Consider the following 25,671-nt stretch of genomic DNA (forward strand, 5'->3'; position numbering starts at 1 on the left):
TCACTACAAGTTGCATGAAATTCCCCTTCCCATTCTCTGAGGATCCAAGTTTTCATGGCTCACACACATTTTTGAAGCCTGTTGCGTTGGGAGACACTAGCTTCCCCGGCTTCACTCCACCACTTTATTACAGATAGTAGGAGGCCTGTGGGTGGTATCACAATAGAAATCTTTCAGCATAACTTCTACTCTTCTGCAGGGCAATTCCACAGTTCCCCTGTTTTCAGAGATGCTCATGCACATACAATTCCAGCCATAAAACAGATTCCGCACGTTGGGAATAAAAGCAGTGCACAGCCCTTCCATAACAATTTAAGGTGTAGAATAGATTAGGATAGAATGTAAATGTTTAAAACATTCTGTATCTGATTCTAAAATGACCACCCTAGCTATTTCTTAGTTCTCCTCCTTTAGCATGGGAATAAAGGAATTTCTGACATCTTTTACCATTACCTGATATGTATAACTCACCCAACAGTTGGATCAAGTGCTATTCCTCTAGGATTTCCAAGATTTTCAGCAATAAGAGTCACACGGTTTGTTCCATCCAAGTTAACCATATCTATTCTGTTCACACTGGTCTCGACCACATATAGTTTATTGTTAACCCAATCCACTGCTAGATTTTCAGGTGTGTCAACTGAAACGTTTAAAACTTCTTGGAAATCAGAGCCATCAATATTAATAGAAAAAACCTGAAAACAATACAAATATTTTCAGTGTCCACATGATGTTTTGCTAATCACAAGACACATGGCACTTGTCCTTTATCATCACATCGAGCACAGATCCACAATTGGCCTGTAGATACAACAAAGTTAACCACTAAGCTATTCCTTAGCTTAGGGTTTTTTGCAAAGATTTGGAAAACAACACAAAAACTACAAGAAGCTTGCCTTCAACTAGTATTTCTGCAAAATGGACAAGGTAACAAACTAAAACAGCCTTGTGCTCTAGCAAACATGACAAATTGCTGGATTAAAAAAAACAGGTGAGAAAAATGCATCTTGCTTTCTTGGAATCTAGCAGTATTTTCATTAATTGAAAACAAATTAACATGCTTTAGCAAAGCTCTCATCAGTGACCAGAAACAAGAGGGGGAGCTCTTACTGCACCAACCATTAAGGAGAAATTGCAAAATGAAGAAAGAAAGGGAAAGCTCTCTGTCCTGACAGAAAGGAGAAGGCTCAGCATTGCTTCTGGTCTCCTTTATTTAAGGCTAATTTTAACAGCATCATGCTCAAGAAGAAATAGTGTTGTTGTCTTACAAGCAAGCTCAGAGCTACATGAAGCAAACAGTATAAACATGATAATTTTATATATACAGCAATCAGACGATTTTAACACTGGGCAATATGAAAAGCTAGGAATCATTATCCCTTTTTTGGAACAACAGCATAAGGTTTGGAATGTATTTAAATGAAAATACAGATTACCACAAGTAAATACATGCAAGAAAAATAAGAGCTGAAATAGTTGTATCATTTTAAATATTCTTCAGGTCCAGCTAACAATAATCAAGCAAACCATTTAACTGTCTATTCTGTTCTTTGGAAACCTTGTTGACGGAAGAGCTTATGGGCATTAGGTTATCAGGCAGTACACTAAATGAGATAAAGATGACAGAGAACACAACCCACAATTTTCTGGTTTAGTTTACATCTTAACCTTACAAAAAAAGAAAAGGGACAACCAAAACAAATACCCTAATAATACTTTTATTTTAAGACATCAGGTAGAAATATGCATCATATAAGAAAATTCTTAATGTCATTGTTTTCATCTGGGTATTCTAGATTAGATTGATTAGATTAATTAATCCTAATTAATTAATTAGGATTTAACTATATTGTGGCAGATAAAAAGGCACTCCTGGCCATCTGGGGTGCAAGTGAAAAAACACATATTATCTTTTGTTTATACCTTTTACAGAGATAGCATAAATCTCCTGTCTCATGAAAGTTCAGATTTGACCCTGACTTAATTCAGCCATTGTCAATGCAATTGCAGTAATGGGAACCCACGGCAGTGAAAATAAAAATGCCAGAATTGTGAACAAGTCAAAAATTGTGCACACAAATCCTGTCCTACTTGACAGCCATGCACTGCGCTTTCTAACAGAACCAACGTGGCACTGTAGTAAAAACTATAGTTTACAGCTTATGTGTAGGTTCAGAATAATGACAGTGACAAAAAATTGATCCATACATGGTGTCAGCAGGAGGCAGACCATGGATTCTCTTTCACTCTGCATGACAATCAACATGGGGATGAAGATTGTGGAGTTTCAGCATTTGACCTAGGACTTTTTTTGTTACTTTGTCAGTAAGTTATGCACAGAGAAAAAGAACAAGGGTGAATTCCAACTTTCACAAGGGTCTCCGGACTGTTTTTTAAAACTACTCTGTTTTACTGTATCTTGAAGCTAAAATATTTCCTCTTCAAAAAAAAAAAAAAGGTAACAAAATATTGGGCCATTACACAAAATACTGTCAATATTTGTTATCCAAGCTCAATTACAGTACCATTTGAAGTATATGAAGAAAACTAATTTTTATCATCTTGGAAGGAACACAACTTTTACATTTTAAATGATCATGTTTCAAAAAATTACCAAGAAAAATTTGTTCAGTTTTGAAAGAATGTCTACTATTTCTCTTAATTAGTTTTTTGGACTCCATCTCGAGTAAAATTAAAAGTTGCTCAAGACATTCCCATATAATAGGATTCTTTGTTTAATATGTCACATGTAATAGTATAGCTTGAAAAACACAGTCATTAACATAAAACATTTCAAGGAGCTTTTTTGTTAGAAAACAAAAATACAGCCAGCTCCCGCTCTCAAAAATGAAGGCCTATCAACACATTCTGCCTCTTGCAGTTCTCTACTTCCACATATGCAAAAATATATTCTTCTTGAAATTTCTACCCACCTTATCTTGCACTGTATCGGTCCAAAAGATTCTGTGCAGGTAAAAGTGAAAGTCCACTCCAACTGCAACCCCACGATTCTGTGACTGCACCAAAGTACGAAAACTTCTTCCATGAAGATCTCCAATCAGTAAATCACGGCCATTGGAAAAAATAATTGATGCAACGCCAGCTGAAACCAGGGGTGACAAATATATGACTACTCTGCAGGCAAGCTATTTTGCAAAGGGGCATTGAAATATAGATAGATAGATAGAAAAAAAATATATATACCTGGATACAAAGGTTTAAATAGATGCTCAGACTACAATCTGTATAAACGTTTCTATGTGAGTACTAACATACTTTGATTTGCCTTTGGTTTCTAGACTTGGAGCAAACCAGGCAGGAATATGTATTTAAAGCCTTACCAAGTAAAACTTTTACAAAACCCCTGTGCATCTAAACTCCAAAAGACTATTTGTACTCTTCTATTTCCTTGCTTTAGCTCCCTTAATCAAAGTATAGCTTTCTTAAGATTTTTCTGCCCCATGAGATTCAGATATTTCTTGATTCTAGCAGGCAGGCCATGTTTCTTATCTTTTTATGTACTGCTCTTATCCTATCCACCTTCTTCATTCTCTCATCTCATCAGAAAATCTTGGCTGTATCTTACAATAGAAGAGAGATTCCAGCAAGTCTTTGAAGGAAAGCTCACTTTCAAAGTAGATGCCTGTTGAAAAGCTTGGTTTAAGTCTGACAAGAATATATTTAAGTCCAAATCTTTTCACCCTATACATAAAACCCTCCCCAATGAAAGCAGAAATTAATCCAGGGAAACTAATTTAGAGCAAGTATGAAATTCCCCCATTAATAAGATAGAAAAATCAACACTTTACAAACAACTCACTGGCCCAAAAGTCACACCAATTTGAGTGGAAAGCTTCTTGTGAAAGATACAGAATTTTTTTGGAAACATAACAATCTTTCCCAGTGCTGGCATATGCATGTCTTAATACAGTCAAGCATATTTCATTAGCTCAGAAAACTCCCTATTTTTTGAGGGCATACTTAGAAAATTGCGAGATGATGACTGCTCAGATGATGCAGACGTGGCTGAAGAAAGAAGGAAGGGGGAGGGAACTGCGCACTTCATGCTTTTCTAAGAAGCAAAACTGCTAATCAGCTATGCCAAACAGGACTGGGGACTCCCATTCCCACTGAGTTCCTGCAGGCAGGAACACCTGCCTCACACAAAAGCCTGCCAGGCTATTACATCTCCACAAAGAAGGGCTTCCCAGGGCCTCCTTTCAGAACAGAGCAGGAAGTGAACAACCAGGAGCAGCTGCCTACTGTTGATGGGGAACCACGCTCTGTGCGAGGCAAGCATTCCTGCAGAGTTCAGACTCTGGGACACTAGAAGCCACGAGCATGGTTTCTCTCACAGCTAAGTGTTTGAGCTCATCATTCAGCAAAACCATCTTCTTGCATGACACAGTCTTTCCAGAAAAAGTGAGGTTTCTTGATTTCTTGATCCCACTGAGATCCACAGAGAGCAGGTCAGGAAACTGCCTCCCACAGGAGCAACATTTTGTCTATTAAGGAGGGCTCTGGCAACGACCTCCCAACTCTGTGGAAGTCAGGAATACTGAGAAAGCACTGGAGCCAGAAGACATTGTTTTGAGGAGAAGCAGCCCTGATGAGGCAGTCAGCTCCACCAACCTACAGATGCCAGCAGACGCAGAGTCTCTTGATATTTGCTGATGTTCTGAATGCTGTCCTGACCTTAAGTCCTTAAGGCCAGAGTTAAGTTAAAATCAAACACAGTTGTATGGCATAGCCATGCAAACGCCCCATTTTATCTAGTTCTATCTATTAGTCCAACAACAGCAAGAGACTTGCACTGCTGCACACTAACCTGAAGTGTTGGCCCGGCAATGCCGATGATGCTCTAGGAAATAACCTTCCACACAGTGGCACTGGTGATGTCCCACACGATCTTCACACAGCTGGTCACAGACACCCCACATTTTGCAGTCATCAAAATCTGTCAAGTGAATAAGGCAAATTTATAAACAATGCTTTGTATAAAAGGGATGTTATTATATTTGGGAAGCTGCAAGTTTGTCCCCTCTGCTTGCTTTATATCTGTTTGCAAAACTTTAGCATGGGAAAAGAGGTTTTATATGTTTTTCCACAAATGTTTCCATTTTCTATTTCTGGATAACAAAACAACTAATATTTGCTGCCCAGGGACCTACCCGTGAGCCCTCTCCCCCACGAAAAAAAAAAAGACACCACACCTGTTAGGAGAAGAGGAAAAATCATTGGAAGGGATGTCATTGTCTGCTTTCCACAATACAGAATGTGTCTATGCAGTATTCTTCCTGCAACAGATCCATATACTTTGCACACACACACTCAGCTGGATTTAAGCCCACTCTGAAGGACAGCCCTACCTTTATGTTAGTGCAGTGCTCAAGCTAGTAAGTCCTGCGAAAAGGCAGCGTTTATTAGCTCAGACTTGGTACCATACTAACAGGTGTCTGATTTCCAATTAAGAGCTGGCTGTGCACCAGAACCAGCCAACAAAAAGTACAAAGAAGTGCACTTTGGCATGCAAAATACCATACAGGTAGAGTCTGCAGCTAGGACAACCCAGCAAGTTCTCACAGATGTGCTCTACAATTTCCAGAGTTGCGGCAGAATCTCTTACTTCCAAAATTGTGAAATATTTAACTAGTCATTTTTTAAAAACAAGGATTTTAAAAATTCTGATTTTCTAAAAAAAAGAAAAAAACTCAGATCTGAACACTGTCTGCTGTTTCATCCTATCTGTAGTTATTTAAAGCCCAGGAGATTTCTAACACTACTTAACACATGGTTTTGATATTAAAAGTCAGACCTCCTTCACTTGAAAACCTGAGTAGAATCAGTACATTACATTGCTGGAAACTGGTAATTCTACTGTTAAGCCAAAAAAAGGAGAACATGAGATCTCAAATATTCTTCCTACAGGAACTTCTGGTTTTAAACATTTATTAACACGTAAGTGAAAATTAAGTATTCCCTAGATAGTACATTTTAGTACTGAAAAAATCTTGTTCTCAGTAGCTTTTCAGTTTCATATGTGTTAAAAACCTTCAGTATATAGTGAGCCAGAAGCAAATGAAGAGAAGACAATTGAAGAGATTATGGTTTCAAAAAGTAATACACTTCGCTAACACTATAGTTTCATTCTTCTGGCCTTAAATCAATAACATTGATTTAAACTAAGATCTGGAATTATACACTACTGACTGTGAGCCGTTCCCCCATAACAAGTCTTACTCCCACTACAAATATATGCCTAGATCTCGGCAAACCAAAACACATTGACTCATTTACAAGTCAGAATCAGATAGCTAGGCTTACAGGGTAGTCAAAGAACAACAGAACACTCACTGACACTGCACCAGGTTTGCGAATGTGTCTTTCATGCATTTCCCACATAACAGTGCAAGAACGGAGTAGATTTTGTGCCTGGAGTCAGTGCATTGATTCCTCCTCTCTATTAAGAGCAACCATGCTGTCATAGCAGCTCATACAGCCCTAGGCCACCCACTATTCTCGAAAACACAGAAATCTAATTAGACACTGAGAACCTGGAATAGCACAAACAGCATAGCTTGGGTTGAAAACCCATAACAGATATTTACCCAGTTTCTTTTATTAGGCAGTGCTAAACTACATGATTCTGAAGTTACTCTATTTCCAGTTACTGTGATAAATCATTCGTACTACCAAGGGTTTCTGCTACCAAGTTGCAGCAGCTACAGAATAGAAATGCAACACCAAAATACCTCACTTACCTTTACATTCCTGCAAATATTCTTCATTTTCATATAAATAATTATATATTGAAATGTCATAGGAGATACAGCCATTCCATAGTGCAAATACAAAGCATCCTTTTCATTTTAAAGTACAATGTTCTACTGTCTTCATATACAGCCACTTTCAAAAAGTACCAAATACTTCAATATCATTAACTGTTTTTCCGGGCATACAACACCACACTTCCCTGGAGCAGAAACAAACTCTCCCCATCTAATCACTAAAAGACCTATAAAAAAATTTGATAATAAAACAGCCATCCAAGAGTAAATCTTTTTAAACATAATTATGCTCTCACTATGTCTTTAATGGTCTTATTGAAAGAGATCTTTATGATATCTCTCAAGTTTGTTTCTGTGTCACCATGCTGCCATTGTATTACTTAGATTTTTATTCTTTTGCTGACTCTTGAGATTTTCTATTTGCCAGTACATCCACCCATTTAGAACTTACTCGCCTTCCTGGAACCCAAACTTTCCCAATGAGCTGTGAGAAGGTACTAGATATCTGCAATCACTGTACTTCACTTACCAATACAAGTACGACTGTCATTGCTACTTATTGTATATCCTGCAGGGCAATAACACATCCCTCCTGATGGAGAAGAATGACAGCGATACTGGCAACTCAGAGCAGCACAGCGTGATATGTCTAAAAAGGAAATAAAATAGTTCAGAAATACAATTACATGTATTACCAGTAGAACAGCTTTTTGCCTTACTAACAGTTACAAAGCAATAGTCTTTTCTATGATGAGTCTACAATTTCAGGAGCAGTTTCTTAAATCTACACAAGAAATTATCTCTAAAGCCCCACGAAATCATATATGCTTACATACATGCACACAAGGAAATGGAACACAGAAGATAAGCTACTGTTTATAACAGGTTTTCAGAACGGAGTTAAAGAATAAGCATCAATCGTATATGAACAACCACTAGTAAGTGCCATGTAAAAAGCTGCACAGAGGAAGCCATCTGCAATGCATCACACCTTTCTCTGGTTCCACAAGACCTGCTTGTGAACAACACATCCTCGAGCTCCATCTATTAGTACGTAACCTCAACATTTACTCTTTTATGCAGAAAAAAACCTTCTACATTATATTAAGAAGAATATGTATATTACTCCAATATATTAGAATATATTGATTGGGTTGTGTCCCTGGAGAAACTCTTCTTTATCTTTTTCTTCTCTCTCTCTCTTCTTTTCCTTCACCAATTCTCCCTTTCCTTGTACTACTACCTAATGAACAATTCAGTGATAGGTGATCAAATTATGATTGTAAAGCACTTGCTGGCTTCCGCCTCCTTCCTTTTCACCTTCCTTTTCCTCAGTTTCTTCTGTTAAACACCTTGCTTTGCAGCCCACATCTGATGTTACTACTAAACCACTCTGCAAAGCAAGAGACGCTTTTTTACAATAAGGTTTAATTTCCTATCTTTTTTTCTGCCCTCCTATTCCAAAGGCATGATTTTATTAACAGGAGTTTTCCTCTTCCTGGAAATTAAAAACGTAAAATACCCTGGCCCTGATTCTCAGAGGGAATCGATGTTCATACGAGTGAACTTAACAGGAACTATGCATGCTCATTGCCTCCAACAGAGAAAACCCAGTATATGACTAGCTGGAGAACCAGGCTCCCCAGCTGAAAAGATATTTTTGAAAACTCTAATCTAAGTGATAGCCAAGGCTCAGGATACGCTAATTCAGTCCTGTGTTCCAATCAGTACACAACATTCCTTCTTACTTATAAAAAGGGAAAACCACAGATATTTAAACAAAAAAGGCATATAGCACACCTTTCCCTGCCACCTTGAACACATTTTAGGATATAGAGAGTGAGTCAAAATCCTTATTTGTGAAACTTCATGTACAGATTTACAAAAGGAATGGTCTGTTCACAGCATACATGCCTCTTTTAGGCATCATCCAGTCAAAAGATTGCCAACAAAAATAGTTAGCTTCCAAAATTTCAGCATCGTTTAGGAGACAAAAGGTGAATGTAAAAAGATATCAATGCTGATGTTTCTGCTATTCTGTGTATGTTTTTGATGCTAATACATACTGCAATGTCTGCCCGCAGTGATGTTAGTTTCATCCTCTCCTGCAGGGCAGTCTGCAGCCCCATCACACACTTTCCCAATTGGAATGCAATGCCCTGACCCAGGGCAGGCCCACTCTCCTGGGTAGCATTCATGGCGACTACTTTCTATGGAAAAGAAAAACAAGAATAATTGAGGAGTATGTTTCGAATAATACTTAGAATTTCTTCCCTAACAGCTCTATAAAGCATCTCCATCCTTCATTATTCAGTTTCTGGTTCTTGCACACAGCTGGGAAAGACTATAAAAGAAACATCATCTATACTTACTTGTCATGCTTTCTTTTACCTTCAAAGTACAATGCAAACAATACTTGTGCAGACACATGAATCCTTTTAGTTTTTTGTGTTGTTAGAAGCAGTAAAACCATTTAGCTTTAGACTAACTGTTGCACCAGAATCGGAACTATAGTTTTGTGGTTTCAAAACACGCAAAGGCTGTTCGGATAAAGAGAATAATGCTTATCACAGAAAAGGCCAATGAAAGAGAAAAAAGCCCACATTTTCATTCATTAAAATTTCTGTTTCTTGCAGGAAACCGGACAAATCTTCGCAGGAACTGAGTTATTTTCATTTTCAACCAATTGATTTGAGTTATTAGCAGCCTCACATCTCTTAACAGATGACCTGAAAAATCTCCACAGGAAAAAAAACCAAAAGATTTAAGAGAAGATGTAAAAGAAAAAAAGACGTTGCTATCTTAGATGTTGCTAAACTTAGTTTGCATCATACTCAGTATCACAGCAATAACTCTCATACACACAATACTAAAAAAAAATGCATAACTAAAAAAAAAACAAACAGGTGAAGATGGAATTCTAAGGTTTTCACAGAATTAAAATGGATCCAGAACATCTTGATTCGTCAAAATTTCATAGAATTAGCTTAGTGAGGTCTTGCTCTGAAAATGTCATCATTAGAAGTTAGCATTAGTATATACCGCATCCTCTTTCATCTTCATTATCTTCACAATCATCATCTCCATCACATATCCAGCTCTGATGAATGCAACGGCCACTTGGGCAAGTGAAGAAGTTGCCTCTGCAAGTTGCGTAAGCTAAGGAAAGAAACATGAGAAAATCAAACTACTCTAAGTGACTAAAAGGTTAGAAATAGTAATATTGTCTCATAGATGAATAGCCATTTATAATCTCTCCTGAAAAACGGAGCCAGTTGCATATCTTGTATATATTGTAAACATTGCTGGTTTGCTCTGTTTTTAGGTATGAACTTTATTTTAGAATACTTTGGTTTTTTACAGAAACGAAAGGGAAGGCTAAATTTCTCAATTAATTGTGCAACTAGATGCAGAGCATCTTACTAACAAGATTCCTGAAGGTGGACATGACAAGGAGATGATACTGAAGACATCAGGAGATAAAATATTTGTATGCCTTGTACTCAGAGAAACAGAGTAAAAAAAACGAATGAGCATTTATGTCAAAGCCCTCCATGGTTGGGAAGCATTCCCTGCTAAGAGTTCAGAAACATTTGTGGGTCCTCCAAAGGACAGGCATTGCCAAAGGTATAAAAGAGAAATATTTTGGTGGGAAGGGTGGAATCATATTGCTGTGAGGTCCTTGGTAGGATAGAGCAACTAAATGGCAACATGTGGCCTTCCTGCAATGCACAATATAAAACTAACTTAGATCCCCCACTTACATCACTTTTTAAATATGTAGCTCACACAAGTGATAACTCTATAGCCATGATTCTGGCTGGAGATGCAATACTTTGGGATACTCTGATCATGAAGAAAAGAATGAGCAAGAAATTTCCAGGAACAGAACAGACAAAGATCTTATGTGAACATTTAAAGGACAACTATCTGTACAGTTATCTGTCTGTAAAGTTATACATTAGAGTCACTGGGAATAATTCTAGAAGATCCATTCCATCTATCAGAAAATAAAAACGTGAAAAAGAGCCAAACGAATTTGGACAAAAAACAATAGCATGCTGTATCTAATTGAGATTTCAGAGTGAAGGAATTACCTTTGGGTGATGCTGAAATGAAGAAAGTGACAACAACATGAAGTGAAACTATATATGTTGACAAGCAAACTGTCACTGAATCCAGCAAATTCAAATAGTAACCACACACCCAGGCACTTAGCAGCAAAGACAACCTGAAAAAAGTCTATCAAAGTAACACTGCAATTTTCATCTTTCCATACAAAAAAGTCCTTGAGAACAGTGGCTAGCTTTTGATGGCTGTATAGCCAAGCAATCTACTTCCTGCTATCTGCTTGAACCAGTTATTAATAAAATAGTTAACGGAAGTGGAAAAAAAAACCCAAAAACATCATACTGCAAGAGTTTTCATCACTCCTATCTCCACAGTCATCATCATGGTCACAGATAAAGGCTCGTGGGATGCATTCTCCATTAGCACACTGAAACTGCGTACTGGTACATCCATGTGCTGAAAGATATTTTAGCACAGAAAGACATACAGAAAATCTGTCAGAAAACGACAATCTTTAATTTTAAAAGAGTGCCTATAAAGCATATTTGTTTGGGATCACTCTGCATGTGGTACTTACTGCAATTAGCTTCATCAGAAGAATCTCTGCAATCAACTTTGCCATCACATCGCTGGCTTGCGTTAAAACACGCTCCATTTGCACATGATAACTGTTCACATCTTGGGTAGTCTACAATAAGAAATTCTTCAGTATTAGCATGAATGTTAGACTATAGAGTATAATGAGTCATATATATCCAGTGTCAACAGAATTGATTTATAGGAAAACAAAAAAGGAATACAAAACTTCCCATACTAGTACTGACAAACAATCCATTTATCTAGTATACTGTCTCCTCCAACAATATTTAAGAATATCCTCTAGACAGATGCTACAAAACCTCACAAGGAACAAGGGAAAAATTAGATGGCCTCTCTCACCCCAAAAAGATTTGCAACCCAGACAGTTTACAATATGATAGAAAACAATGCAACACGAAGGGAGGGCAAGCAGTGAATATTTATTTTATTTACTTGTACCTCAGTTTTACACTTTATTGATCTTAATAAAAGTGCTTAGGTAGAAAAGGATTTCTTGAAATTTACAGTTCCTAGGTCCTCTTAGAATGTTGTGAGTTCTCAGACTCAGAGACTTCAGGTTTTTATGGTTTTGTTCTAATTAAGCCAAGGATGTTAAACTTCCAAGTCCATGATCAACTTTAGGACCTCTGTTTTTTACTTGTCTCCCCCTTCCCAAAACAAAAAAGATTCTGCAGCATGAATGATTTTTCAGTTTCTGGCTGTTCTACTTATATAGATGACCTACAGGCCAACACAAGGGATTATTTCAAACAACTTAAAACCAATTCTGAAAATACTTATGCATACAAGCAGTCAGTGAGTTCAGTGGAACTATCCAACAAATTAAGCATGTGCACGTGCTAGAGTTGAGTAGGAGAATATGAGCTTAGTTTAGCTCATTGCCGTGTAGACAAAAGTTACTTATTTCAGGCAAATGGCAAGTATGAAAGCAAATAATTACTATTTTTAGAAATGAGATTTATTGAACCTTTGCCTCTATATGGAAATACAGATAGATAAATGAACTCAAGAAACAGAATAACCAAATTTCATTTTGCACCTTTCAGATTTTCAGTTTGAATTCTTATCCCATTTTATTTCCATACAAGTTAATAAAGCAGATAGAGCAAGCTCTCACTTAGGCACATTTTCATTCATACTCTTCGAATTCAAATCATGGATTATAAAATTACTCAAGCAGAACTCAGAAAAGTTGCAATTTTTCCAGGCAGTGGCAAACTGTTTTGCTTGCTTCTGCTGTTCCATATATCATCACATTCCCACTGAACTTCAATCACCTATGGAATAGGCTTACATTATTTTAACCGCTAAGTTCTTAACATGAGAGCATAAACAGCTGTGTTGACATCCACTACAAGTCTAGCCAGACTATCTATCTCCCTGATTGATTCATTTACATGCAATTAATATAAGTCCACAACCGCCAGGCAGGAACAGTATGTGCCTAATCAGAGAATGGTAGTTGCAGATTACCAGGTTTCCAGCTACAGCATTCCTACCTGTGGCCTTCTGGTGCTAGTTCCCAGACTTTCCATTCCAAAAGCCTGCACTGACAATGCCAACACATGCCCTAAACATGATTAGCATCCTTTAGCCCCACTTCTCAACCAGAAAAAATCCCTTCTAACACAGACATCTTATCCATTTCTTGCTTGGGTTAGGTTTATGAACAACTCGTAAAGCTTTTGAAACAACATGGATTCTGAAGTCTTAACTGCCTACAGAAGGAAAGAAAGGCCTGACCTGGGGCCACATTTTATGCTCACTGTGGAATCAATGCTTCTTCCCTGTCTGGAAGCAGAGAAGCCATCACAGGGAGGAACCATCAGGAGTTCTACAGCATAGCAGGAAATAGCTATGGCAGTACAAGAGTACTGTAAGTACTACGGGACACATCTAAGAAAAAGAACAATAAAAGGTATTTGTTTTATAACTGCACTGAAGTGGGAAAGCTTTTAAGGACATTTATAATGGACAGTTTCGTAATTTTCCTCATCTTTCTTCATATTCCACAGAAATACCTCCAGTGATGTTCCAAACTGTTTCTGATGGACTGAATGTCAAACAAACAGGAAGTTGAACCCATTGACTTGCACTGCCTGTTTCTTCAAGAATGCCCAGGCAAACTAAAGATCTAGTCAGTAATAAGATTTTCTCAAGCTCCCTTAAAAGAAGGGAGACTTTGTCCAAGTTTTCTCACCTGCAGCAAGCTTGGAGAATTCCTCAGCCTTGAAAAAAATCTTTATTATATTATATAATCTAGTGTATAAGTGCAGATCATTATAAAAATACCAAGCAGGGCAATAAGCAAAGATATTTTGAAGACACTTCAAAATACATATTCTGACTATATTGGTGGTTTACTAGAATGTGAACAAATACTTCTTTTTCCTTATTTTCTTTTCAAATCTGCTTGGTGTAGAGATTCTTTATTTTAATTGTAATTGCAGAAGCATGAACATTCTTTGAAAAGCCTGATGGAGATGAATTTAACTTTTAAACTCTGTACAGGTAATCCCATTCCCAATCCCTTGTCTAAAGACCAGTCTTAGTAAATTATAGTTCTGATCACAGCTTTCTCACTGATCTGAAAGATATTTTTCACTGCATTGTGCATTGTACATTGTACTCTTTGTACCTTATAGCATATTATTTTAATAAAATAGTTTTAATAATTTGGGGCATTAAGAAGTAATCCTCATGAATAATGGCAAAGCTTTGTGTTACACCAAAGGCTGTAGCCAACACATTGCAGGGTTCAGGAGCATCTGTGCCAGCAGGACAGTTCCACAGTAGCTGGGATAACCATCCACACTTTTATGGGAGGAGAAGTAGCAAAGATACAAGAATCAAGCAAGAAATGTTGGCTTCTGTGAGGGCCAACCACTGTGTTACATGTTCCAATAGCTTCTAGCTAAAGCCCCTGTGGAAATCACACGGTGCGTTTGTGGTGGACTTCGTCAATGTTGAGAGAACGAAGGAAGCCAAAACAGAACTTCATAACAATACTAGGATATCTGAAAATGAAGGAGTGCCTGTCCTTGCAGTTGCAAAAAAAACAGGACTTTTAAACTCCCTTTCTTTCTCTCCAAAATTTAGAAAACATTAGCAATGAGTGAGTTGAGTTCTTCTACTCCCTATCACCAAATGGAAAGGTCTGAATAGGAAAAGAAGAATCTGGACCTTGGCAGTGGGGAGGATACAAATGAGATGAACCCCCTAAACTGGAAGACCTACACAATCTAGCTCAATGAAAAGCTCTCCAGCAAAGAAAGTCTGGAAAGTGAGTATCATGACATTTTGAATTTAAGTGGGAAGGTCTTACATTAATCACTGCATTTGGGGCTTGCACAATAAATATTTCCTAGCTTTTGACTTCTTTTTTTTAAAAAACTAAGATTTCTCTGTACGCACCTGATCCCAGAGCAATGCATTTGGGTATAAAAGCAAGTAGCTATGCAAAAACTGATGCTGTTCAGAGAAGCTGATCATACTGTCTCTGTTCCAGGGGGCACATGGAAAAAATGTCAGCGTTCTATGAGTGACCTGGAACTATGTAAAAACCAAAGGAAGAGTTCTCTTCTAGGGAGTCAGACACATTGGTTTTTTTAGGGCAGTGACAGATGGATTAGAAAGAGCTAAAAAGGAAGGATAAGTTCTGAGTTAAAAGGTAGGTAGTTTGCACCTAAAAAAGTCTGAGAATACAGCTGTATGAGAGGAGAGAGTGAAAGGAGATAGTGTAAGACTGAACATGGGATTAGGAGAGAAAAGTGAAGGGACAGAAAAATATAAACACTGTTTTCTTTCACCTTGCTTTTAATTGTGAAGAGTCTCCAATATGAACATTGTTTCCTTTATTTTTTCCTCCCAAGAACCTTTGGCTAATTACAGAAAACTGAAAAGAAGAGATCTTTTCCTAGTGATCACAGTTCCTAGAAGATAATACGAGCTTTGTGAAAACGGGAAAATCCAGCTACGTTCATTCCAGTGCTCAAGAAGAAAGGGAGCTCTTTTTTCTCTCCCCTTCCTCTCTTTCTCGTAGCCAGAATACTTCTCCACAATCTGTCTCCCCATGGTATGCCAGCACTTCAGTTGCAAAATATAAACAACTGGCAAACACCAGACAAATGACAGATGAGGCACCTTGCTCCTTGTAACCCACAAACTGTTTTGGGGCAACAGTTGCAAACAGATTTAAATGGCATGTTTCAACGTATACATGTGGAAGATGCTTGAAAGCTATGTCACAGGAATTGATAAACCTACATTATTTTGCTCTCTGCCTAACACTTTTGTTCTGCAAGCTGGAAATAAATTCATACAAAAACAGTAACGGTAAACAGTTGCAACTGGTATTTGATTCAGCAGACACCAATTTAGGTCACACAGCCAGGAAGTGTAACCTTTTGTAATCCTAAGCCAAGTTACAAGGAGGAGAAAGAAAAAAAAGGAGCAATTTCCTATTTCCAAGTGTCATTCTTTTATTGCAGCAACATTTCAAAACATTTTACAAAATAAAATTAATTAAAACCATTTGACTCACTGCCATGAGTCACCACCTTACAGTGAGAAAATCATTGCCCAAATAGCTCATAGCCTATCAGAGACACCAGGACGAGGACTTACCCCAAGTCCAAGAGTCCTGTGAGCTACATGATATCAGGTAGTGTTCATAGCAGAGATGCTTTGAGAGCTGGCAGACTGACCAGACCCTTATTCCTGGCCTTAATTCCAGATTTTGATCCCTGCCACCCTAGTCTCTGGCTGCCTTCCCTACCTTGCTCCAGCTTTGCTTCTTCCCTGTCCCAAACTCTCCTTCAGCCTGAACTTCTGCCTTGTCCTGTAGCTGTTACATGTAATTTGTCCAACATAAAGAACACTAGCCTCTGACCACGGCCCTTTTCTTCCTTCTTGGACTACATCCCTTATGATCTCTTCAGTTCTTCTTCTTTGTTCACTTTCACCCTGATCTCTGCAAATTCATCCCAGACCTGGCTGCCGACTTCCTGACCACAACAGCTATTTAGCGTAGCAAACAAGAGGCAGGAATTAACAAGATAGGCAGTTGACCCATGGCAGCAACTCAACATCAAAATTAGAATCAAAACTCCAGAGTTTCTGGGCCTGCACTCAGCCCATCAGCCTCAAACAACACGTCTTTAAAATACTTCCCCTTTCTCCCTCATGGCCTCAGTGCAGTGCTCAGCTGCCAGAGCTGTATCCAGGAAGGTTATTCTGTCAGTCACAGCAAAGTAAAATGGACATGGCTGGGATTTTCATTTTTCAACTACGAAGCTGAGGCAAGAGAGAGAATTCTACCTTTAATTGAAAGAAATAAAGTATGTAACACAGAAAAATGACACCAGTAATGGCTGCTTACTCCCCAAAAGTATTTGCTACCCCAAATAGCCTGCCATTTCATTCTACATTTCTAAAGTTTTAAAATGAAAGTATTTGCTAGCTGCCGATTATTAAAAAAGCTGGAAAAACAACCTGATATATATATATGTAAACAAAATAAAGACCCACAATTTTATGAAATTAGAACAGCTTCAACGCACTAATTACATGACCTGTAGCTGAAACATTGTTCTGATGTTTTTCTTAGCCTCTGCATGGGTAGTTTTCCCTTGCTGTTAATCCCATTAGCAGTAAAATGGACTAAGGCTTTGAATTCCTTTGTTCTATTTTTTTTACATGTTTAATTGCTGAGTTACTTCATATGGTGACATTTTGCATTTGACTAGTTTGTTAAATAATGTATCTTATTCAGCAACAAAACTTTATCTTCTTTACAATCTAAATCTGCTTCCAGACACATCAGTGAGTGCAAGGCATAAGTAAACGGACATGATAAGTTTGCATTTTGTTATGCTCTGTGAAATAACAGAATCAATTCTAAATAGCTTTTTTCTTTCATTGTTCATGGATGTTTCATTTTATTTATGAAACCTTTTAGTTTAAATTAAATAAGGGAAAAATAATGACAAAGGAAAAGGCCAAAATAGTGATATTCCTCTTAGACTTGTTTGTATCAGATAGTGTGGAAAAGGAAATGAAAGAAACAGTGGGAAAAATTAACATTCAAAGCAAGTAAAATCTAATACTTAAACTAATTCCTACTATACAGTTAATCATAAAATCACCAAATTATTAATTTTATCTTATGGCTTCTGTTTAAAGTTCCAGGTCTTGAAAAGATCAAGAGGCAATAAAATTAACCAGCCTTTCTGGAAGGGTCTTGTCATTACATTCTTCTTGATTCTCTTGTCTTCAGCACCATCACATTTCTTTAAACTAGTCCAACACTCCTACTTTCAATGTTCCAAGTCAGAGTCATTATTCTGTCTTAGAGGGACTGTCAACACATATTCTAATGAACTAGAGTAGAGGCTGTTGAATGATATGAGGCAGTGCCTCTCCCTAGGGCTAAATATGCTGCCTTCACAACAGTCATGGGGCCTACTGGCTGATGCAGCAATGACTGGGTTTCCCACTCCCACAGCAGTAGAGCACTACTGTTAAGGTATCTAGAGGCCCCTTTTCAAACTGCCTTTTTAATTTACTTAGTTAAGAATGTTAAACATGAAATAAAATGTGCACTTCAATTTTCAAACATCACAGCGGATTCTAGTCTGAAGAAAGAATTGTGAGTATTGCCTTTAGGACTCCACTCCCAGTCTGCCACAGATTTACTGCATTATAACGGTCACACCATTTCATGGTCTGTTCTACACTGTATTCAACAACTACTCACAGATTTCTCAGAGGTACTGAGCAGTTCCTCTTTTTTAATTCACAGATAATGCATTTTTTAAACTAATATCTTTTCTTCAGAATTTTTTTTTTAATGTGTCATAGATTTGCTAAATTAAGTTACCAATCTCTTTTCTTCCTCTAAACTTTAAGAGAAAAAATGCCAAGCTACGGAAGATATTCTTCCAGCAATGATATGGAGTACTTTGGATCTTGGCTTTGTCTTGGTGACTTCAGAATTGGCTGTGAGTTTATCACACGGAAAGGTTCCAAGCTGGCTGTCTCAGCAGCCTTTTATTCCAGAGTACCGTATAGTTCTAAATCACCTTTCATTCTACAAAGTGTACATTTTAGCCACTTGTGAGTCAGGGATAAAACGCACTAGCAGTTGGCTGACCATGTAATATGCTGGTTTTCCTTTACACAGCATGTGCATATGCCCTTTTTTCCTCTAAGCGCAGCCATTAACAACATTTTATTTCTTGCTTCTTTATCCATTCCTTAGCTTCCTAGCGTGTTCCCCCACCTCCCACCCCAGGTCTGGTTCTGAGTGAAGTTTACAGTTATATCTTTTTCCCAAAGGCACACTAAGTTCTAACAGCTGGAATAACAGGTCTTAAGTTACATGGCACTCATGACACGTGTAAAGCTTTTCCTTAATATTAAAAATGAACAGACATGCTGTTACACACCATTGTGTAGGTATTAGGCAAGAACATCTCTAAAAAATGTGGTCTCTATTCTGTGGCCAGCTATCCTTTCCATCAGTATTCAACCTAGGCCAGGTTCTAGAGAGGCTGTCACCAGAAGTCAGGCAGTCTCAACTCTGGGGGAAGTTGGACTGAAAAAAACTACTTGTCCATCTGCATTTTGTTGGCACAGGTTATCTAAATACAATATGACCCAGTGCCACTTCATCTCCACAGGAAACTGCAGTCTAGAATACAAATGCTTTTGAAAGGGTCAAAGTCCCTCAAAGAAGTGATCTGGGGTCAAATTCTGCTTTTCTATACAGGTTATAGTTACCACTGATTTCATAAGGAGTATGCAAAAAGAATATGAAAAAATTTGGCAAAGTTAGCTTTGAGTCTCCCAAGGCTTTAAGCCATTTAAACATGGTTGCTTTTTTCTAATGCGATATTAATTATATCTTTCAGACAATGACAAACAAGAAGCCCTGATCCAATGGTAGCAGTTTCCATTTGAGTTCTGCAATAATGGATCTGTATCAGAACATCAGCTCTAATACACAAAAGAATCTGAAATGAAATTCTCGTAACAAGAAGCATATTGTGGTCATCCTGTCCCTCAGCAAGCCCTTTAATCTTACAAATTTATTAAAATGCCACAGAGAGATGAAATGAAACCAGATCTAGTGCTAGGAGTTAAGACTCACGGCAGACTCTTTCATCTGTTCCATCAGTGCAGTCCTTTACTCGATCGCACCAGTATGCACTCGGGATACACTGTCCGTTTGAACATGTGTACTGCTGACTTGAGCATGTCCTTCCCGCTGCAAGAAACAGGCACTCAATCAGTCCTTTCTATCAACTAAGATTTTTTTATGCAGAAAAATATTTTCCCTCTTCCTCTAACTACTCCATCCTTCTCACAAATATTAGCATAAGACTTTCTCCCCCTGTACCTTTGTGTACTCAAGGAGATTAAAGAACACTTGACAAGCACATGGCAGATAACATAGCTCTATGAGGCCTTCTGTAGCTGCAAGGTCACTGCTTTTCTCCACTGAAGGGGTTGACTTCTAGGTTAAAAAATACCTCCTTATAATTGTTCTGCCTAAAAGATTAAATTAACAATTCGCACCATTTTAAAGTTTTTTCTATTGTTTCATTTACTGGGTCAAAATCCGTCAGTAATTGTAAGTTATTTGATCAACTAGAACACCACAATGTAAACAGCAGAGCTAGAGGTAAGGCACTGCTTTCTAACACAGCCAGGGCCTCAACAGTCAGGAATATTTTACATTCATAACTAACAGAGGATCAAGAATGATTACGTCTCTTCTTGTGACAGCTGTGTCAGTGAAAAGCAACCACATAAAACTGTGCATACAGTCCCATACCAGGACTTTTGGTATTCCTTTCTATCCGAATATGAGAAAGAACGGCTCTGGTCATTTTAAATAATAATGCCATTAAATAGCATCACTGAAGATGGTACGAGAATCTTTAGCAATGTTTTCTTCAACTGACTGATAATTCCTCTTCTTTTATATACATATAAATTTCAAAATTTTCTAGAAAGACATGAACTTTTTTTTTTTTTAAATAATTCTGAGATGGCAGCGTGAATTTTGTTATCCAATGAATAAAGCAGCTTTTTCAGTGACTGAGAGAGTGTTTGGACATCAGAGTATTATGTGTATTTCACCATTTTTAGAACTACTAAATTTTATATCAATTATAAAATTAATATGCACTGTATATTTTTCTCCTTTTTTTCTCTTTTTAATTAACTGAAACATCAGTAATTTTCAGATTTCAAGACCTGGAGATGTCTTTTTGCACATATTTTCTGTATTTTATCTATTTCAGATTATTTCATTTCTAGAAACTGCTTTAGAGAGACTCTTCTGGTAAAAGCTGTACTTACAGCAGGCTTGTTTCTGTATCTTCTCAATATGCTGCTATGTGAATTACCTTATTTCACAAAGCTGGTATAACATTAGAACTTAAATACTTACGACATTGTTGATGCTCATCTGAGCCATCTTCACAATCTTCCTCATCATCACAAACCCATGACTGTGGGATACATTCACCATCAGCCTGACACTGAAACTGATTTCCTTCACAGGTAGGTTGTGCTAGTGTAAGCAATGAAAAAAATTTTCATTTCACAGACATCTAGGAAAGCACTTTCAAAGAAAACAACTAAATAAGGGAAAAGAAGACTTAAGGTTCAAGTGTCTTTTGACTGTAACTTCCACTAAATACATGAAGCATTTGACAAACCAAAGAAAATGGACAGAGCAGGGAGGGGAAAGTGGGCCAGCAGAAGGATGCTCAAAGGCAAAATTTAGTTTAGTGAACTCCTGCGTATGAATCTTCAGTTTTGTATCCTCCCCTGGAGACACAGGCTCCTCTAGAAGGCAGGTCACAGCAAAAGCTTAAGGCTCTGAACCGCCCTCTGGCAGAGCCTCTTTTTTTTCCACTTATATATGGAGTCATGCTAGCTTCCCTAGTCTCACAGGCGTCTGTTCAATTGCTCTCACTCCACCTCAGGTGCTTCCTACCTGGTAGGAAGAAGGTCTTTCAAAACAAGCCCATGACTCTTCACTGTGAATTCATGAGGCAAAAGTGAGGGTCAGGTCAGAACAATCTGAATGTTGTTGTCTCAGCCCCACTCTGTATTTTTCAAATAGCCAAACGACAGGGAGCCATTAGAGAGCAAGATCAAAATAAATGTTTGAAACTGTGTTACAGCTTACTCTATCCCTAGTTAATACTCCTGGGAAGAATCACTAGCACAACGAAGTCCAGTAGACAGGACTCCGGTCTTAACCGTCTTTTTTCTCAGGATCATGTTTTTGCAATACTGCAAAGTCAACTAGAAACACTTTGTGCTCATGGGATGATACGCAAGCACAACTACCAATGTAAACAAAGCATCAACGGAGAAAATTAAATCACTTTGTAGATTTAGAGTTGAGAAGTACAAAATTACAGTAGAGGTAAAGTAATTAGAGGGATAAAATCGCATTTCATGTATACTTTTTTCGATTCCTGTTTTAAGAACCAAAGAATAATCTTGTAATATAATTTTAACCTTAGGCCAGTTTTAAACAGTTTAAAACTATCTTCCTAGACTCTTATGTGCCCCACTACCTATAGCACATTAACATATTGTTTTTAAAAGCACAATTAACTGAAAAAAACTGAAAAGTTTAATTTTTGTCTTCCTAATTCATCACATCTATGAAAATGAGAACAACTCAACTTTGTGTTTGTAACTATAACAAACCTAAGTGTCGGGGGTTTTTTTTTATCTTTCACAAAGTCAACGTGAATTTTACCCGTTCCTTATTCAAAGCCCAACCACTTCTTTCCAGTTGCAGTTCAGAAGCTGAAATAGCAAGCTATAGGACAATACCATTATGTTTTGCCAGTTTAAGGCATTCTTTATCCAGAACTGCACTGGTTTTTGGAGCTAACTAAAGTGCTAAGCAACAAACCAGACTGCCAAGCTGTGTGAATGACCTCCAATTATTATATGGGTCAACCAGCAAAGAAACAATCCAGTGTGAAAAGAACCAACATAAATTAGTCTTTCTCATTCTCCATCAGCTGAGGGGCAAAAACTGGCCTAACCTATAAGTGGGCTGATAACTGCACCAGCCCACAAGACCTCAAAGAACACTAGAACCGAGAAGGTAAAATGCAGGCAAGTTCCTGAAAACATACTGTGGAGGGAATTCCTTCATTTTCACAACTTTTTAACATTCAGCTTGAAAGAATCTTTGTGCATAGATATTACAGCCCATCTGAATGCAATTGTTGTCCCTGAGCTGCTGGCACTGAGGATAACGCGACCAACTCTAGACAACTAACCAAGACTCTACTTAAGGTGCAGTAGGTACAGCTTATTGTCTAGTGCCTGAAAGATCCAAAGATCTGGTGCTCAAGTGATGCTAGTGGTAGCTGTATGTACATCCAATAATCAGGATTACTGCAATAATAGAATACAATACATTTCTACATCTACTTAGAACATTAGTCATCAAATGAAATGGCATTATTGGACGCTCAGATTTTTAAAAGAAGGCTAAGTCATGTTAGAAGTTGAGCACTACTTGATTTTCTGACTCCCAAAGCCAATGGACTCTTAAGCAGATTCTGCAGTCATCTCAAGACAACTAGGAGTTTTCTCCCCCTCCAATATTCCTTCTTGTACTACAGGTACAGTTGAGCACATTGGCATCTCAGTATTTCTTATATTATAAAAAAGTGGCTCTATAGTTGTTTCACTTACGACAACCAGCTTCATCTGTATCATCCGAGCAGTCTCTAGCCCCATCACACCTCCAATCAGCAGGAATACAGCGACCATTTCCACAGCGAAACTGCCCCCGCTCACATCCTGTGGCAAAGGAGAGTAACGAGCAGGTTAGCAGTACCAGCACATAAAAACAGACACAGTGGAGTGCACAGTGGAGTGCATACCTGTCAAGCTACAGTAATCTATCCATCACCTTACAGCATGGAAAGGAGAGAAAATAGTATTACGATAATACAAAAATATAAGTAAGTATATATATAAAAAAAGATCTCTACATACCCAGTCAACTAAAAAGAGAAAAGAACCAGCTTTAAATCTTACAGGACGTTTCCCAATTAAATCGCTAGAAAATTCCCATAATTTTAGTATTTGTATATTATACAAACAAACAAAGAAAGGAAAAATAACCCAAACAAATCTCAGAAGAGTACCTACACTACAGAAACCTATTTAGCAGGAATGTATCAGTTTTAAATTCACAAGCAGTATAGACTTCAATAAAGGTAGGGCATAATTTTCCACATTATTTCTAAGGCCTAAATGTGCTAAACATTAGTCCTCCCCAGAGTCTCTGAGGATTTAAAAAAATAATAATAATCCCCTTAGCTGATGTGGAAATCTTGTTTCAGCAGTGACTGCTTGAAAGTATAGAAAGAATTCAGTTTTGTTTTGTTTTTTAATAATGCCCTAATATTTAAAATCTTTCCTCTGAAGTACAGGAAAGCATGTCTTCAGTCAACATTTGAATAGCAAATAATTTTAAAAGAAATTAAGCTTTCAGACATTTATGGCTGATCAAAAGCTATCCTGCTGTCATTCCCTCCTGCTTGACCTACTAAGGATTATGACCTGATAAAGAAGCATTCATTCCCAGGTGTAAATGCAACTAGATCACAGTCAACTAATGAAATCTCCAGTCCGTAGGAAAGAGAAAATGCACTGTTTATGGCCTTTCGTTGTGACTACAGCCTCATAAAAAGGGAGTGAACAGTTTTATAGGTCCCCAAAACAATGAGCTATAACATAATTAGGTTCAACAGAGCTCTGTTTCATGTTAATCTGTTGTCAGCACCTCAGAGAAGGGAACACTGAAAAAAACTGAGGTAGCAGCAAAGCCCAATTCTGAAGAAAAAAGATCCTGTTTCCTGATTTAATTAATAGCCATATGATAAAACTACATCTTTCAATTATTCTGAGTGATTTGTCCAGAGAAGATAACCTCAGTATACATAAAGCACAACCACCTACTTTTTGAATTCATGATGACATAAATAACACGCTACCTTAACTTTCATGTAAAACCAGGCATATCAACACTGTCACATAAACACAGTTAAGTGATGTATTCCTAAGGGATATAGGCAAGCTACTTTATGCAAGGAATGTTCAAATCTGATTGTCTGGTAGTGACATCCTGATTTATAATGTATCCTGCAAATGGTCAAAAATTTCACTTGGATAAATGGTGGTACGGAGTGGTACAGGAGTATGTTCACCCAAATACCTTCTATAGACTAATGCATGATGGTGGTTGGTGGTGCAGGTCTGGGGTTGGTGGTGCAGGTCTCTTATCAACTACCTTTAAAACACAACAACCTCCCTTGCAAAAATGCCCTGAAGGAATGTACAAGTTCACTCTGGAATCCCAGGCCCTCTCACTGAATTTTGCCCTACAAAGCAACATTTCCATATGAGATTAGCAGTTAAATCTCTAATAAACACAACACATAAACCACCATTTATCAACTGGAATTACTATGCAAAGCAAATACTAAATCTGCTTGTACATTTAGTATATTATTGCTATTCAAAACCACTGGAATATTCATAGCCACTTACTTAAAAAGAAGGTACAATACAGAATTAAATCTGCATCCACATGATTAGAATTTCTAATGAAACAGATGCTTATAAACAAGCAATATCAGCAATTTGTATATTATTTCTAAATAATAGCTAGCCAAAAAAATTTCAAGCACTATGTACGACACTGCTAATTTATTTTGCCTATCTTGTATTAAGTTACTATAGTTAAACATAGCCTTATAGTGATAAAAATGAGGAGATAACACTGATAAACTTTTTAGAAAGCATTATAAACATAGCAGCCTTTGTACAGTATGAGAAATGGTAACTGAATGTTAACAGAAAACCTGCAAATCATGCAGTTCTCCTACACTCCGTAATACTTTGCAGAGTTATAGTTTAAGTTGCTCACACCTACATACAGTAAGCGCTGTATCAATGTCTGTTTACACAATTCTTCAGCAGACCTGTTATAATTCATTTAATTATGGCATTAGGCTTTTCAAATGTTATCTTCCATGCTGACTTATAACTGAAGGCAAAGAGCTCTGAAACACCTATAAAAAATACGAAAGACTGATACTTCACTTATCACTGTTTTCTATTATCTTTAGAACAAAGAAAATTACAT

At 37.5% G+C, this 25,671-nt stretch overlaps 1 protein-coding gene across 1 annotated transcript in view; it reads right to left on the reverse strand.

Moving 5' to 3' along the window:
* Positions 1-25,671, reverse strand: part of LRP2 (LDL receptor related protein 2) — a 131,986-nt gene that overhangs the window by 89,397 nt on the left and 16,918 nt on the right. The window contains exons 2-12 of the mRNA XM_075153132.1: positions 23,208-23,315; positions 20,920-21,042; positions 19,612-19,728; positions 11,437-11,547; positions 11,202-11,315; positions 9,831-9,947; positions 8,855-8,998; positions 7,318-7,437; positions 4,829-4,957; positions 2,934-3,103; positions 472-695 (exon numbers count right to left, since the gene is read on the reverse strand). Coding sequence (XP_075009233.1) covers positions 472-695; positions 2,934-3,103; positions 4,829-4,957; positions 7,318-7,437; positions 8,855-8,998; positions 9,831-9,947; positions 11,202-11,315; positions 11,437-11,547; positions 19,612-19,728; positions 20,920-21,042; positions 23,208-23,315 — 1,477 coding nt within the window. The remainder of the gene's footprint in view (positions 1-471; positions 696-2,933; positions 3,104-4,828; positions 4,958-7,317; positions 7,438-8,854; positions 8,999-9,830; positions 9,948-11,201; positions 11,316-11,436; positions 11,548-19,611; positions 19,729-20,919; positions 21,043-23,207; positions 23,316-25,671) is intronic.

The sequence above is a fragment of the Calonectris borealis genome, chromosome 6 (assembly GCF_964195595.1).
Source record: "Calonectris borealis chromosome 6, bCalBor7.hap1.2, whole genome shotgun sequence".
Taxonomy (NCBI): Eukaryota; Metazoa; Chordata; class Aves; order Procellariiformes; family Procellariidae; genus Calonectris; species Calonectris borealis.